The 13,870-nt window shown below is 47.2% G+C and overlaps 1 protein-coding gene across 4 annotated transcripts in view; it reads right to left on the minus strand.

Moving 5' to 3' along the window:
* ADGRE3 (adhesion G protein-coupled receptor E3) overlaps positions 1-13,870 on the minus strand; it is a 47,729-nt gene that overhangs the window by 6,415 nt on the left and 27,444 nt on the right. For all 4 annotated transcript variants that reach the window (XM_047842273.1, XM_047842264.1, XM_047842284.1 and 1 more), the window contains 8 exons: positions 8,648-8,832; positions 6,166-6,333; positions 4,937-5,134; positions 4,415-4,650; positions 4,056-4,122; positions 3,542-3,633; positions 2,530-2,698; positions 1,165-1,260 (listed from right to left, as the gene is read on the minus strand). In XM_047842273.1, coding sequence (XP_047698229.1) covers positions 1,165-1,260; positions 2,530-2,698; positions 3,542-3,633; positions 4,056-4,122; positions 4,415-4,650; positions 4,937-5,134; positions 6,166-6,333; positions 8,648-8,832 — 1,211 coding nt within the window. The remainder of the gene's footprint in view (positions 1-1,164; positions 1,261-2,529; positions 2,699-3,541; positions 3,634-4,055; positions 4,123-4,414; positions 4,651-4,936; positions 5,135-6,165; positions 6,334-8,647; positions 8,833-13,870) is intronic.

Here is a 13,870-nt window from a genome sequence, read left to right on the forward strand (position 1 = left end):
CAGAACAATAATAAAAAAAAATTCCTTATTTATGTAGGAAACCAGTTACTGGAATGCTGGAAGCTTTGAAATCATTCTGGATTATCAAGGAAGTCTTTTAATGGTCACAGCCAGCAGTCAGTCCCTTTTATAATTTTATTCTCTTTGGAAATGATTTAAATCTGATACTCACAGTTTTGTTTTGTTTTCTGATCACTTGACTTGCCCTAAGATTTTTTTTTTTTTTTTTGGTCTTGTTTTCCTTTTAGACCTTTTGGAGAGATTTTGAATGAATTCGCCTCCAGTTAGGGATAGATGCTTCTTTAGTGATTCAATATTTCCAGTGCTGAGAATATCACATATTAGCTCAAAGAATGTGGAAAACTATGTGTCTCAATTCTGTTTATTTTAAAAACAACACATTCGAAGGCTCCTTGGCTAGCAGATGTGGTGGGTGTATGGGAGCATACAAATGAGACTGGGAAAAATTTTTTGGATTACGAGTTTTCGAGCCCTTCTTGCCTATCTAGGGGCATGCCTTCTTGGAGAAGTATGTTCTCTCATTTCTCCAAAAAGGCAAATAAGGGACAGCTACAGAGAGGTCTAAGGTAGTGCTGGAAACTCATTCCTTGGTGCATCGAGTCTGAGTTAAGTCAATGGAGGAACAGTTGAATACCAGCTATCAAGTTCCATGGAGGTCCTCTTTCTAACAAGACCATTTCCTCTCCCTGGAAGGTCCCATTATTCCATATGCTCCTCTCCTATAATTATGTAGAGCAGCTGGGGTGAGGTGCCTCTCCTGGAGCCCTTTCTGCCAACACCACTGGGCTTACGTCCACCTCTCCAAGGGATAGCGGTATTCAGATGATGACCAATGCTCTATGTCTGTGATTCTAAGCCTCCCCGCCAAGGATTCTACGTTAGATGGTAGTTATGCTGGTGACACGTTTGACCCTTACTCGTTTGTATGATGAGAATATATACACAAGCCAGCTTAAGCACTGTCAGTAATCAGGGAAGGGTCAACTGAGGAATGACACGGTAAGAATGAGAAATGCAAACCAGGTCATCAGGAAAAGAGCTCTCCATCATATCCTCCAGGGAAGGGACCTCATACTAAGATGCGGAGAGGGGGCTTTGGGTGTCAAGGGAGGAAACATTAGAATAAATCACAAGTCCTCTTACCTCACTGGGTCTTGAGTTTGCGCCAAACCTGGTGGAAAGTGTGTAAGTCTCAGACTCAGGTTTAGATTTCATGATCTCTCTGAACCATTTTCGGACCTGGAATATCAAAGACAAGACTGGAATGGTTTCTGTTAACATTGGTGGGTGAAGAGAGAAACCAGTGAGTCAGGAATAGAACAAGTTTTAAAAAACTTCAACAACACGTGGCATATGTGGACAATGAAATATTATTCATTGAGCCTTAAAAGGGAATGGTATTCTGATACAGGCTGCCACGTGGATGGACCTTGAAGGCATTATGCTCAGTGAAATAAGCCTGGAACAAAGGACAAATATCGTCTGGTTCCACATACCTGAAATCCTTATAATAGTCTAAGTAATTGAGCCACAAAGTAGAATAGGGGTTACCAGGGACTTAGTGGTGGAGAATGGGTAAAAGAATGGATATGTGGACAATGTGGCAAAACAAATATAGCACAAAGATAATTGAAGTGATTGGTATATATGTGTCCATTGCATAATTGTTTTAACCTTTTTGTGTGTTTGAAAATGTTCATAATAACATGTTGGAAAGATTAACTTATTATTTAATGCCGTCATAGAACTATTAAAACGTATTAGTATGGAAAATATCCCATCACATGGAAATGTGATTAAGAATTCATGTGTTTAAGTGGTGTGGCGGATTGCATTAGAGATTTCAATTATTCACTCCTCTGTCACAGTATTACACCCTGTCTTAGCCTCCTGGTGGCTAGAGGGTTCTTTTCCCTTGACTTTGGGCTTGGACATATGACTTTCTTTGGCCAAGGCAGTATCAGTGGACGTGATTCAAGCAGGACCACAAGGCTTGAAATGGCCCCTGTCCAACAGGACTTGTCTTCTTGTGATTTTGCCATTGTCATCAGAAGAACAGATCCTAGGGAGCTTCTCGCTCTCCGCTAAGCCTCAGGAGGAGTCTCAAGGAGAAGACCTGAACATAATCTACATTCTAGAACCAAGCCAAGCTGAGCCCAGATAAGATCGGCTGAACCTCAATCAGACTTGAGAATGAGAAAAGCAAACGTTTGTGTTTCGGCTCTGGAGATTTTTGAGGTCGTTTGTTACACAGCAATAGCTGACTATTACAAATGGGAAAACTGAAGAAAAACATATTTCCTTGATGTGGCAACTATTTACTTTCTGAAAGCTGTTAATAAATTCATGTATCTTATAATCAAGAATATCTTGAAGTAGAGAGAACATAGTGTTTACACATGGCTCACAGCTTATATGAAAATTCAGAGAACATAGATTGAAATGATTCAAGGGTTCATTACACTATGTCCTAACTTTATGACAATAAAAAAAGGGGTTGGTGTTTACCTGCTGGCTGAGGAGGCAGTACACCAGGAAGATGAACGCTCCCTGCAGGCTGTTGATGATGGTGAAGAGGTAAGCCATGATGCGGGCAGCTGGCCCCACCTGCAGGACACCCAGACACCACGTGCAGCCTAGGATGAGGAGCTGAGCCGTCGCTTTGAATGTCAGCATCCTGGGTAGGAGGAGAGAGGAGGCTCGTGATGCACTGGGAGCAACAGCCCTCTCCTCACCCCACCTGTTTTCAAGTCCACTCCACAGATGCTTCCTACTGAGTAGCGATCAACTTGGATCTTTATCGTCAATGATTCCATAAAAAGAAAAGGTGTTTGGGTCAGGGATGACAGTTTGACTAGGACTAGGGATGGTAGTGACACTCCAGAATGTGAGTTTCAAAAAGGTCACGATGTTTCAGGAATACCCTAATTTTGCTCAGCTGACATTGTCGAGAACATTCTGTGCCCCTGGCCCTAGGCTGGGGCTTGGGCATTCAGAACAACCAAGACAAGACTTCTGTTTCCACAGCCCTTAGAGTCTGGTGGCAAGACAAAAACAAATGATCACTTATAACATTTGCAAAGTGAGGTACTTCTGCCCAGATCTCATCCAGGGCTGTTCCTGTCCCCACCTTCTCCATGACCTGACCCAGAATGTGCTTTGCCCAGAATAGAGGCCACTGATTCTGTGCAAAGTTGAGGAAAGGAAAGGACATCCCCAAACTCCTAGATGATGTGACATGTGGTTGATGAACCCGTGTTCACGTGGGGCAAGAGAAGGGGAAGGCAGGGGGCCTAAAACGCATGAAGGCATGACCATGAAAGGGTGCGCTGGGTTCTGGGAACTGTTATGTGATGTTTTGAGTGTGTTGTAAGGATAGAAATGTTCTCAGGACCTACTATGTAAGGCATGGAAGCAATCCCTGTGTATCAGGGCAAAGTCCATTCTCTCTGGACATCAGTTCCTTGGAGCTCTGAGGATAATGCTCTGGATGGGGGACATTCCTCTGACTCATCCTCACCTGGTGTTCTGGAGGGTGGACACATCTCTGTTGAGGGAGGAGAGCTTGTTTTTCACAATCCAGAAGGTCATCAGAAAGAAGGCCAGATTAATCTGCAGAAAGCCCACAGGTGTATTAAATTCACTCCACATCTGGTAAGCATCCTCCTAGCTCATCCAACCCCTAACCCGGCAGGTAAGAAGCTTTTGCATTTTGTAGAAGTCCTAGAAGACTAGACCAACCACCCTGTAACTCAGGCGTGTGTTTGTCCTGTAACTCTGGCGAGCACTTCGATGCAGTTCACATGGAAACTCCAAATTTTAGCACTGAAAGTCCCAGGTCTCAGGAAACATGTTAGTCCTGTTGTCACAATGGAAATTCCTGCATCCTGGGCGGGGGCGGTGGGGGGGTCTCTCATCAGTCCTGGGCCAACTGGAATGATTGCTCCCGCTGCCTGTAACCCTCCTGGTACACCTGGTCTTTGAATGACCGTCACTTTGGCAGGCAGGATGCTCTGATGTCATGTGTTACTCACGGAGAAGATGGTGCAGACGGGGCCCAGGAAGGTCCATACAAATCCTTTGTCTGTGTGGAGCCAGCATCTAAGAGAGAGATGAGAAGTGAGTCAAGAGAACATTGGCCTTTGTGGATAAAGAATCACTAGAATGTATAATATATAATGATTAAATACTTCATAATGAACATTTAAAATAATTAAATCCTAAGGACTTAAAAACAGTTCAAGGAACACAAAATTCCACCAGAGAGATGTCTTTGGAGTGGTCACTGACCTTTCCTCTGCCTATCATGTTCGGGGGAAATTAAATCGCTATTGGTTCTATGATGGCCACAGTTGTGCTGGAGAAGATAGGGGCAGTGGGAATTTGCATTTACCTGGTGGGTGTTCCATAAAGGGAAGGTCTGGATGCAGCAGAAATGGCCACTATTATAGCTGGGACTCCATAGCCCACAGGGAACATGAGCCACTTCATGAGCCTGCTCACACTGGAGTAGTTGACCACCGTCAGGTTGCGTGCCGTGAGGAAGAGGTGTAGACCGTCCAACAGCATCCAGGTGAAGGAGGCCAGGTAGAGATAGTGTAAGGCCCCTGCGATGATGGCGCACAGCAGCTGGGGGAGGAGGAAGGAGTCACCAGGAGGGACTGTCAGGGAGGAGGGTGGCCCCAGGACCCCTCCCATACCTTGCCAGCGGGGAGAACTCGTATATATATATATAGGGTCGAGCTGTTGAGAGAGGATTGTCTTCTGCTTCATCAGTCAACGTGAAATAGGCTATTTACCCCTCCAGCCTCCCTGTCGCCCAATGATATTGTGTTAAGGCATCAGTGCAGCAGGGCTCCACGAACTGAGCATCCCTTGGCTCAGGGCAGGGGGTCCTCTGGGACAGTGTCAGTACCTTGATCTTGGTCTGGTCGATGGCCGTGAGGAAGAGCAGGTGGGCCAGGAAGAGGCAGATGGAGAGCTGCAGGTGGAGCGAGGTGCTGGTGTTCTGGATGGCTTTGCACAGGAGGAAGGTGAGGGCTGCCAGGAGGAGGCACAGCAGAGAGAGGCCCAGCCCCACGTAGGTGATGACAGCCAGCACGGGATCCTCCTCCTGGGACCCACCGAGGAGGACATCACAGTCAGTCTCCAGGATTAATTTTCCCCCTTTGGAATGCGGCATCCCAAACATAGGCATGAAGCCAGTTGATAAGAGTTTAAGATGCGTCTGTCAGACTAAGTCGTCTTCTTCCCGGCTTTACTGAGGTATACGCAACATACAAAATATTGCACACGTTGAATGCACACATTTTGATGAGTTTGGGCATAGGCACAGAGCTGTGATGCCATCACCACAGTCAAGGTAATAAACTATCCATCACCTCCACAATCCTGTGTCCCCCTTGCTTTTTTCTTTCTGGGGTAAGAAACAACACGAGATCGACGCTCTTGACAAGTTTTTAAGTGCACGATACTGTGTTAACCATAGGCTCTATGTTGTACAGCAGATTCACGTGGAAATGAAAGAATGTGCTAGGCTAAGTCTTGCACTCAAGAGATAAAGGAAGCCCTGTGTCGCAGAGGCCCCTCACGCTCTCTGCTACCTGCCCTTTGGCCGTTTTCTGGGAAATCCAGTGACCCTGCCCGAGACTATTTCTCCTGCCACAGGAGCATGCCTGGACATGCCAGAGGTGTCACAAGTACCAGGACGTTAATACCCCTAGAAGCTGCCCTCAAACAATACAAGTTATGGCATTGGTGGATAAATATCCCAGCTCCCTCACCTTTATGTGGGAAGGCTCTGAAATGCATGTTCTAGGATATCTCCCAGGAGTACCCAATGGGATTGAGTCCCAGTTGTCCATGTTGGTAACTTTCTCTCTCCCCCTCCCTCTCCCTGCCTCTCTCTTTTAGAGGGAAGGGAAGGGACACAGGGAGAGGGAGAGAGAGGATCCTAAGTGGGCTGCCTTCCCGGTGGGGAGTGCGATGTGGGACTCGATCTCATGACCCTGAGATCATGCCTGAGCAGAAATCAAACCGACTGAGCCACCCAGGCACCCCTCCCATTTTTTTAAAGAGTATTTATCATCCCCCCAGAGGGGCTGACACAGGGCTGGCTGGAGGAATTAAATGTACACGTTGTACCTGGTGGGTTAGGGCCACGAGGACAGCAAAACTGGACAGGTGAGTGGAGTTGCATATGGTGTGACTTTTGTTCGCTTGTATCAGGAAACAGCCGTCGCTGGACCACTGGCCGCCCTCGTTCGTGCTTTTCCAGTAGACGCAGATGGCCTTTTCACTGCTGGGCTTCATCTGAAAGTAGAAGAGGCTCGTCACGTTCTTCCTTGGGACGGACAACTCTCAGCGTGTGGGTCTACACTGGGGTGGCAAGTGAACAGACACGTGGTCGCTTAGAAGTGACTCAGGCAATTTTTATTCTAACTGAAGAGGACGCCTGCCAGGACGCCTGTTCCCATAGTCGCAGCGCTGTTGGGGTTCCATGTGACACGAAACAAAATCAAGGCTCTCTGGGGGGGGCCAGAATTTTACAGGACGTCATTGGTTTCAGGACTTTATCTGCCACCAGGAAGTCAAACAAACAAACAAAAGTAAATTAAAGAGGGGCGCCCGGAGGGCTCCGTTGGTTAAGCGTTTGACTCTTGATCCCGGCTCAGGTCTTGATCTCACGGTTGGTGAGTTTGAGCCCACGTCGGGCTCTGTGTTAACATTAGAGCCGGCTTGGGATTCTCTCTGTCCCTCTCTCTCTCAAAATAAATACATAAACTTTAAAATAAAATAATTTTTTTTCAACTTTTTTAATTTATTTTTGGGACAGAGAGAGACAGAGCATGAACGGGGGAGGGGCAGAGAGAGAGGGAGACACAGAATCGGAAGCAGGTTCCAGGCTCCGAGCTGTCGGCACAGAGCCCGACATGGGGCTCGAACTCACAGACCGCGAGATCGTGACCTGGCTGAAGTCGGACGCTTAACCGACTGCGCCACCCAGGCGCCCCTAAAATAAAATAAAATAAAATAAAATAAAATAAAATAAAATCAAGTATCTATGGCTCATAAAACAACAACTGCTCATGCAATGAGACGGGGAAGTTTAGGAAAGAAATGTCGCCAGGAGAGAGAGAACAGAATCAGCCTTCCACCTCTTCTTTTTCTCCCAAGGGTTTCCAGAGCATCACTTCATGGGGCCAAGGAGACGAGGCAAATGCTCTCCTGTTGGGAGGCTGTATCTCCTTTGATAATTCGCTAGACCATCTCTAGATGCCATATATCAAAAATTCCACACTTAGATTTTAGGCCTCGGGTAGGCGAAACCGACATGTCCCCACTTTCTCCCCCTCAATTCTTATTTTCTTTAAAATTAAAAAATAAGTTTATATATCTTTGCCAGCTTTCTTGAGATATAATTGACATATAAATTACGTAAGTGTAAGGTATTCAACATAATTATTTGATCTATGCATACGCCGCACAACAAAGTTAATTAACATCCATCACCTCATGTAGTTGTAATTTTTATTTTGTGGTGAGGACTTAAAATCTACTGTCTTAGCAACTTTTTTTTTTTTTTACATTTATTTATTTTTGAGAAGAGAGAGACAGAACATGAGCGGGGGAGAAGAGAGAAAGAGGGAGACACAGAATTTGAAACAGGCTCCAGGCTCTGAGCTGTCAGCACAGAGCCCGATGCGGGGCTCGAACTCACGAACCGTGAGATCATGACCTGAGTCGAGGTTGGACGCTTAACTGACTGTGCCACCAGGTACCCCATAAGAGACTCTTAAATACAAAGAATCAACTGAGGGTGGCTGGAGGGGTTGTGGGTGGGGGGTGGGCTAAATGGGTAAGGGGCATTAGGGAAGACACTTGTTGGGATGAGCACTGGGTGTTATACATGGGGGGTGAATCACTAGAATCTACTAAAATCATTACAGCACTCTGTGCTAACTTGCATGTAAATTCAAAAATAAAATAAAATAAAATTCCAAGTCCTGTGCTTAACCAACCGAGCCACCCAGGCGCCCCCAAATTATTATTATTATTTTTTCAGATTAAAAAAAAAGTAGGGGTGCCTGGGTGGCTCAGCCGGTTAAGTGTCTGACTTCGGCTCAGGTCATGATCTCACGGTCCGTGGGTTCGAGCCCTGCATCGGGCTCTGTGCTGAACGCTTGCTCAGAGCCTGGAGCCTGTTTCGGATTCTGTGTCTCCTTCTCTCTCTGCCCCTCCTCCACTCTCACTCTGTCTCTCAAAAATAAATAAATGTAAAAAAAAAAAGTAATCTCTACCCTGAACGTGGGGTTCAGACCCACAACCCCGAGATCAAGAGGCATAGGCTACACCGACTGGGCCAGCCAGCAGCCCCCGAAAAATTATTAATGAGCTGCTTTGCATGGTGGTTTTCTTAGGATGGGTTCAAACTCTGGAAATACTGAGTCTAAATCCAGAAATACTACATCTTCTGAATCTCAATTCAGACCCACCACGTTTCACGAGGCTCCTGGCTAGGGTATTCGACGGCACAGTCCAGAAGCCCAGACCGGGGAGGGAGTGCACATTGTTTGGTCCACCTCCAAGACCCCCTAAGCACGCTCAAAGAGCAGCTCTGACCCACCTTCACGTGCTGAAAACTCAGAATCACAGACTTGGGGAGAGATGTATTCCTTTCGGGTCCAATAGCAGCACTCACTACCTGAGAGTTCAGGTAAACTCGGTCTTTGTCATTTGCCTCTTCAAAGAACGTTGCGTTTATGATGTTTCCAAGAGAAGAGTATGAAATAAAGGCAATTGCGGTGGGACCTGAGGAATCGGAGAAATGAGAGTCTGAAAAAAAATGCCACCGTTCCTTCCCCACACCGATGATGCATGCGCACACACACGCACGTGTGCATATACACAGGTATACGTGTGCACGCATAGTCACATACCTGAGCGCAAGTGCAACAGAGATTCTCACTGTCTCTCCCTTTTCCACCTCTGACACAGATTTCGTGTGTTTGGCCCTGAACCCTTTTTCTGGACTGAATAGGGGAAAACTTGGGGGAAGAACTGGATGGACCGAGAGAGGTTAAGCTGATTTGTGTTAAGAGAGGACACTGCTGGCCTTAGGAGAAAATTATATCAAGGTTGGGGGGAGGGCCAAGAAGAGGCTGATGGGATTTTGAGGGAGGAGGAGAGGAGAGAGGTGGGTCAGCCTCGAAGAGGAGGAAACTCAGCAAGTTGGGTAGGTCTTCTTCCACTTCCTCTGCTGCCTCCTGGAGACTTCCAGAAAGACTGGCTTATTTTTCAAGACTTGGAGCATTTGCTTTGCATTCCTTTTGGATGAAGAATAATGTTGAGACTGGACTTAAGGAAATCCGTTAATAGTTGGGTTACATGTATGTCTATCTCTTTGTATGTATGAATGTAATCATCTCCTTCCGTATATTATATACGTAAACCAGATCTAGAAATAGTGTATATAGAAATCATAATATGGGGAGCCTGGGAGGCTCAGTCGGTTGAGTGTCCGACTTCGGCTCAGGTCATGATCTCGCAGTCCGTGAGTTCGAGCCCCGCGTCGGGCTCTGTGCGGACAGCTCAGAGCCTGGAGCCTGCTTCGGATTCTGTGTCTCCCTCTCTCTCTGCTCCTCCCCTGCTTGTCTCTGTCTTTGTCTCTCTCTCAAAAATAAATAAATATTGAAAAAGAAAGAGATCATAATATACCCATACCTCTATCTATTCACATATTCAGTTTTCTTTGATGGAATGCCTACTATGTTCCAGACACTATTCTGGAGATACAGTGGGGGACAGGATAAACCACTTCTTAGGGATCTTACTTTCTGGTCCAGGAGAGAAGCAAACAAACATAAACAAACCAATAAAAGCCTATGTCACAGGATGATCGATCCTACGGGGAAAATTAAGTGAGGTGAGGGGACAGGCAGATTTGGCGGATGCTATTTCAGACAGTTTTCAGACAGCAGAGTGACGGCAGGGAGGGCCATGTGGGCATCGACAGAAGAGAACGTGCCCAGCTGGTTCAGGAAACAGGGAGGAGGTCAGTGTGGCTGAAGAGGGGTGTGTAGGGTGGAGAGTGTGTGTGGGGGAGGGGTGAGGGCAGGGGTGATGGGGGCAGATCCTGCAGGACCTTATAAGCCTTGAGGAGGGCTTTTGCTTTTATTTTAAGACAGTGGTTGGGGCGGCTGGGTGGAGAAAAAAGTGGCTGACTCTTGATTTCAGCTCAGGTCATGATCTCAGGGTTCATGGGTTCGAGCCCTGTGTGGGGCTCTGCACTGGCAGTGTGGAGCCTGCTTGGGATTCTGTCTATCTCTGCCCTTACCCCCCACCTCTCTCTCTCTTTAAAAGAAAAAAAAAATCTTTTATTTTAAGCTAGTGGAAAGGCACTAAAGGATGTTAAGCAAAAGAATGCCATAATTTAATATACTTTAATAGGCTAAAAATCAAAATGCACATGATATATTTATATCATGTATTTATAACTATTATACAGTGGAAGGACATGTATATGGCATATATCAATAGGATGGGCCAAATTGTGTCCCCCCTACCCCCCAAATTCATTAAGTTCAAGTCCTTCAGAATGTGACTGTTTGAAGACAGGGCCTTTATAAAGATGGGGCCAGAGGAGGGAGGACCTGACTTTGGTGACGTGATGGAAATAGGCAATCCTGGGAGGCATCACGGAGGGGGTGAGAGCTGAGCCGCATTGAAGAGTAAAGAAGAAGAACTCTGGACACGCAAAGAGAGACCGGAGACGTGCACTCACAGGGAAAAGACCGTGTGAAGACAGAGAAGGTGGCCATCTGCCAAGGAGAGAGGCCTCAGAAGAAACCCACCCTGCCTGCGCCTTGATCTCAGACTTGTAGCCTCCAGAACTGTGAGAAAATAAGTTTCTCTTGTTTATATAAAAGGAGAAAACAAATGCATTTGTAGTTAGCCTGAATATAATGGATTACGGGCTATAGTATGGGTTATACAGAGTTACGGGATGCTATGACCATATTCCCATGTCCATAAGTTTTCTTTTTTCTTTGTAGCTGCAGAGAAGTCCACGTCGCAGAGGCCATCTATGTGGATGAGTGAGGATTGTAGGGACCGGAAACAGGTTAACAGGTTTCTGGATAAAAGTCCCTTACTAGCTCTGCAGTAAAATAAATTCCTGTTCGAATAAATTCTTCACATGCTTCTCTACTGAGGCTTCTCTGGTCTTGCCTGAGGGAACAGAAGCGATTCATTTCTGTTTCTCTGAGTTCATGACAGTTTTCCATTTGTCAGAGTGAAACAGCAGTAGGTGGACGGAAAAGACGGGCAGGTGATCTGTCCACCTGCTCTTAGGCTTGGAAACGGCTTCGTTTTGAGCAGAGGTATTCTGGTTACAAGCAAAATCGCGAGCAGAAAAGAGAAGGGTGGCTGTACTTTTCCAAGGTCAGCCTCTGTGGCCTGGGTTTGTTCTCTGAGATGTTTTACAGGGGAGCTGGTGTCATGTGACTGTCTCGAATTACCTGGGACAGTCCCGGCTCACCTCTGGTGGGTGTCTTCGGGGTGAGTTGGTAACACCTCCCTTCGATCTTAAAGTTGTTGCTCTTTGAAGGTCATTTATAAGGTTGCTGTAGATGAGCATTTCTCAGTTGGCGGGGGCGGGTGGGGGGTGGCAATTCTGCCCCCTCTTGGGACATTGGGCAATGTCTGGAGGCATCTTTGGTTGTCGCACTGGGTGACGGCTACTGACGTCTAGTGAATCAAGGTGGGGGAGAGGCTGCTGCTCAACATCCCTACTGGACACAGGATGGCTGCCATGACAAAGAATAGACACAGCCTGAGGGACAGAGAAGTGTCCCTCTCTGAGCTGTCAATGGGTTCTTTTCTCTCATTGGGAATGTTGAGGCATCGCCCTAAATGTGGATTTAATTCAGCGAACATTTGTCCCTGTCCTCCAGGTGATGTGCCCCTCGTGGTGACTATAGAAAGAAATCATTCATGATTTTGGTCCTTATGGGGATTCCAGCACAGTGGGGGAGACAAAGACGTGTCAATCAAGACACAGCACAACACGTTAGATGCCAGGATGGGGTAGGTTCGAGATGCTGGGGGAACGTAGAGGAGGGAGGGTCAGATTTTGGTGCCGTGATGGAAGTGCGCAGTCCTGGGAGGCCTCATGGAGGCGGTGAGGGCTAGGCTGTGTTGAAGAGTAACAGTTCACCCAGTGGAGTGGTGGTTGGCATTCCTGGCAGAGGAACAGATAATGCAAATGTCCAGAGATGAGACTATGGGGCATCACTGGGGGAGGGTGAAGAGTCCCGTACTGGGCACCTCTAGGCCAGGGGCTCCTTGAGGCACATGCAATCACATTACGATGCCTGTAATTTACTTAAACAATTCAGCATAGGCAGCCGTTGTGGGCTGAGCTGTGTCGTCTCTGAATTCCTATGTGAAATCCTGACCCCCCACGACCCCAGGATGCGATTAAAGAGCAAGCGGGACCACAGATGTGTTTTCGTCTGGCTTGCACTGGGAAGTCGTGCACACTCTCCACAAATCGTGAGTTTCAGAAGAACCTGGGGACAACGCCGGTGTGAATCACGTGGCTGGAGTTTGGCTTCTATCCTCCGCCTGGCCCGTTCTCCAACGGGGCAGATTCACACGCTTATCTTTTTAGGGGAGGAGAGGAAGTAATAGGAACTAATTGCCTCACTTCCTCAGTTCAGCATGTGGTTAGTTGTCCACGTTTTGTTGTCTTTCCTTTGGGACTTTTGCTGACATTACAGACCAGCTGTACCCACGTTTACAGGATGGGATTTTAAGACCTCATTTATCACGTTACACCAGTTATAACGCCATGGCAGCTATCGTAAGACCAAATTTGAAAACTGAAGGTATGGGGCGCCTGGGTGGCGCAGTCGGTTGGGCGTCCGACTTCAGCCAGGTCACGATCTCGCGGTCCGTGAGTTCGAGCCCCGAGTCAGGCTCTGGGCTGATGGCTCAGAGCCTGGAGCCTGTTTCCGATTCTGTGTCTCCCTCTCTCTCTGCCCCTCCCCCGTTCATGCTCTGTCTCTCTCTGTCTCAAAAATAAGTAAACGTTGAAAAAAAAAAAAAAAAAAAGAAAACTGAAGGTATTCGGGGCACCTGGGTGGCTCAGTTGGTTAAGCATCTCCCTTGGGCTCAGGTCACGATCTCACGGTTTGTGAGTTCGAGCCCTGTGTCGGGTTCTGTGCTGACGGCTCAGAGCCCGGAGCCTGCTTCGGATTCTGGGTCTCTCTCTCTTTCTGCCCCTCCCCTGCTCATGCTGTCTCTCTCTCTCTCTCTCAAAAATAAATAAACATTAAAAAAAAATTGAAGGTATTCATGCAACCAACCTGATTTTTGGTTTCTCTTGAAACACCAGAAAGTCTGGCAACACTGGGACAGTTAATAGTTTAACAATCCATTCCTGTGTACACAGGATTAGCAGGTGCTGTAGGTGCCTTGACTATTCCCTGGGCTCTCTTGGGTTTGAGAGAGAGAGAGAGAGAGAGAGAGAGTGCACACGAGCAGGGGAGAGGGCAGAGAGAGGGAAGGAGAGATTCCCAAGCAGGCTCCATACTCAGCAGATGGCCTGATACAGGGCTTGATCCCATGACCCAGGGATCGTGACCTGAGCCAATCAAGAGTCAGATGCTTAACTGACTGAGCCCCCCAGGCGCCCCGGGTTTCTTATCTGCTGATAGATTCTATTGCGAACAATTGTAACTCTCTGCCTGGGGGCATTCCCTGTAGGGAGTGTGTTTGATTTGTACACAGGGCAGAATGGGAGAGCTCGGTAGGGCGGGTCACAGTTACCACCTGCAGCAAATCT

This window comes from Prionailurus viverrinus, chromosome A2 (genome assembly GCF_022837055.1).
Source record: "Prionailurus viverrinus isolate Anna chromosome A2, UM_Priviv_1.0, whole genome shotgun sequence".
In the NCBI taxonomy this organism is placed as follows: domain Eukaryota; kingdom Metazoa; phylum Chordata; class Mammalia; order Carnivora; family Felidae; genus Prionailurus; species Prionailurus viverrinus.